Source organism: Crocuta crocuta, unplaced genomic scaffold (assembly GCF_008692635.1).
Source record: "Crocuta crocuta isolate KB4526 unplaced genomic scaffold, BGI_CrCroc_1.0 scaffold139, whole genome shotgun sequence".
NCBI classification, from domain to species: Eukaryota; Metazoa; Chordata; class Mammalia; order Carnivora; family Hyaenidae; genus Crocuta; species Crocuta crocuta.
This window is the reverse complement of record NW_027533258.1, coordinates 10622980-10624336: the sequence shown is the minus strand read 5'-3', so window position 1 is coordinate 10624336 and position 1357 is coordinate 10622980. Positions and strand designations below refer to the sequence as shown.

The following is a 1357-nucleotide window of genomic DNA, read 5'->3' as shown; positions in this document are numbered from 1 at the left end:
GGTGGGGTGAGGATGGAGAGGAGAGCGCGGAGAATCAGAGAACAGGAGGGGGGAGGCCGATGAGGAGGAAGCCGGGGTGCAGGGCCCCACGAGGGGAGGTGCAGGGGGGAGGCGGCGAAGAGATGGGGGATGAAGGCACAGAGACCAGAGGAGGACAGGGAGCCGGGGTGCGGGTGGAAGGGGGGGGAGAAAACAGAGAGAGTGAAGCTGGGNCGGCCCAGTGACGGCCGCTGGCCACAAGGGGGCGGCAGGCGCCTCCCCGGAGCGGAGCGGACCCCCGGCGGCGCGCCGCAGACTCGCGGGGGAATCTGCGAGCGGCTTTCCCGCAGGGTGTCCTTGCTTCGGCGGAAGCAGGGGCCGCTTCCGGGAGCGGAACCGGGGGCCTGGGGAGGCTTCCGTCTATGGGATCACTTTGTTTTGAGAAGCCTGGCTCTCCGTAAACTTTGAAACTATGTAACTGTTTGAGCAAAAGCCCCATCGTTTAGGCTGTTTTTGAACCAACCCGGACCTCCGCCCTGCTCGCCCTGCCCCTCCTGCGGAGTAAACACGTTTAAGCACAGGTGTGCATGGATACATGTTTTCTAAATCGGGGAGAAGAAAACCTGGCATCTATTTTAAAAGATTCTCTACCGATTAACAGGCATTTCCCCCCCGGCCACCTCCAATGGTCCCGATCGATAAGACTGTTTTCCAGCAAATCCGAGCCCAAACCACCAGGCAGCTCTCTGGGAGGTCGGCGGCTTGGGGCCCCGGGGCCCGGGGCGCACAGGCACTCGCGGGAGCCAGGCATGGACGGAAGTGGGGGCGCAGGACACCGCACGGCGCCTCCCCACAGGGCCCTGGTGTCAGGGGCTCCCCCCCACCCCCCGGACCCGGGGTGGGGGCCGCGGGCGAGCGGGGCGCAGCCGCACCTCCTCCACACGCCGCCGCTCCTCCTTCTGCTCCTCGATGCGCCGCTGGCGCTGGTGCAGGAGGTGCTTGATGTGCGCCTCCGGGTCGCGCTGCTGCTGCTGCTGCTGCTGCTGCTGCTGCTGCTGCTTCAGTGCCTCCGAGTTGCTCTTATTCTCCTGCTGCAGCCGGAGAAACTCGCGGCGAAGGGTGGACTCCCCGGGCACNCCCACGGCCTCGGCCCCTGCCTCTCCGTCCCACCACCCACACCCAGGGCGCCCTCGGACGGGGTGGCGGCCCACCTCGGCTCCCCCTCCTCTCCGTGGCTGTCCTCCTCCTCCTCGCTGCCGCTGTACTCGTACTCCGTCTCCTCTGCAACGGGACGTCCCTGCCGTCCGTTCACCCCGCGCCGCAGACCCCACCCCGGGCCGGGGAACCTCCGACGGGGCGGGGGCGGGACCTGGGACTG

The 1357-nt window shown here is 67.5% G+C and overlaps 1 protein-coding gene across 1 annotated transcript in view; it reads right to left on the bottom strand.

The window, feature by feature from the left end:
• MINK1 (misshapen like kinase 1) overlaps positions 1 to 1357 on the bottom strand; it is an 11694-nt gene that overhangs the window by 5315 nt on the left and 5022 nt on the right. Inside the window, 3 exon segments of the mRNA XM_077746766.1 lie at positions 91 to 339; positions 847 to 1124; positions 1187 to 1260. Of these exon segments, the coding sequence (XP_077602892.1) occupies positions 91 to 339; positions 847 to 1124; positions 1187 to 1260 (601 nt within the window).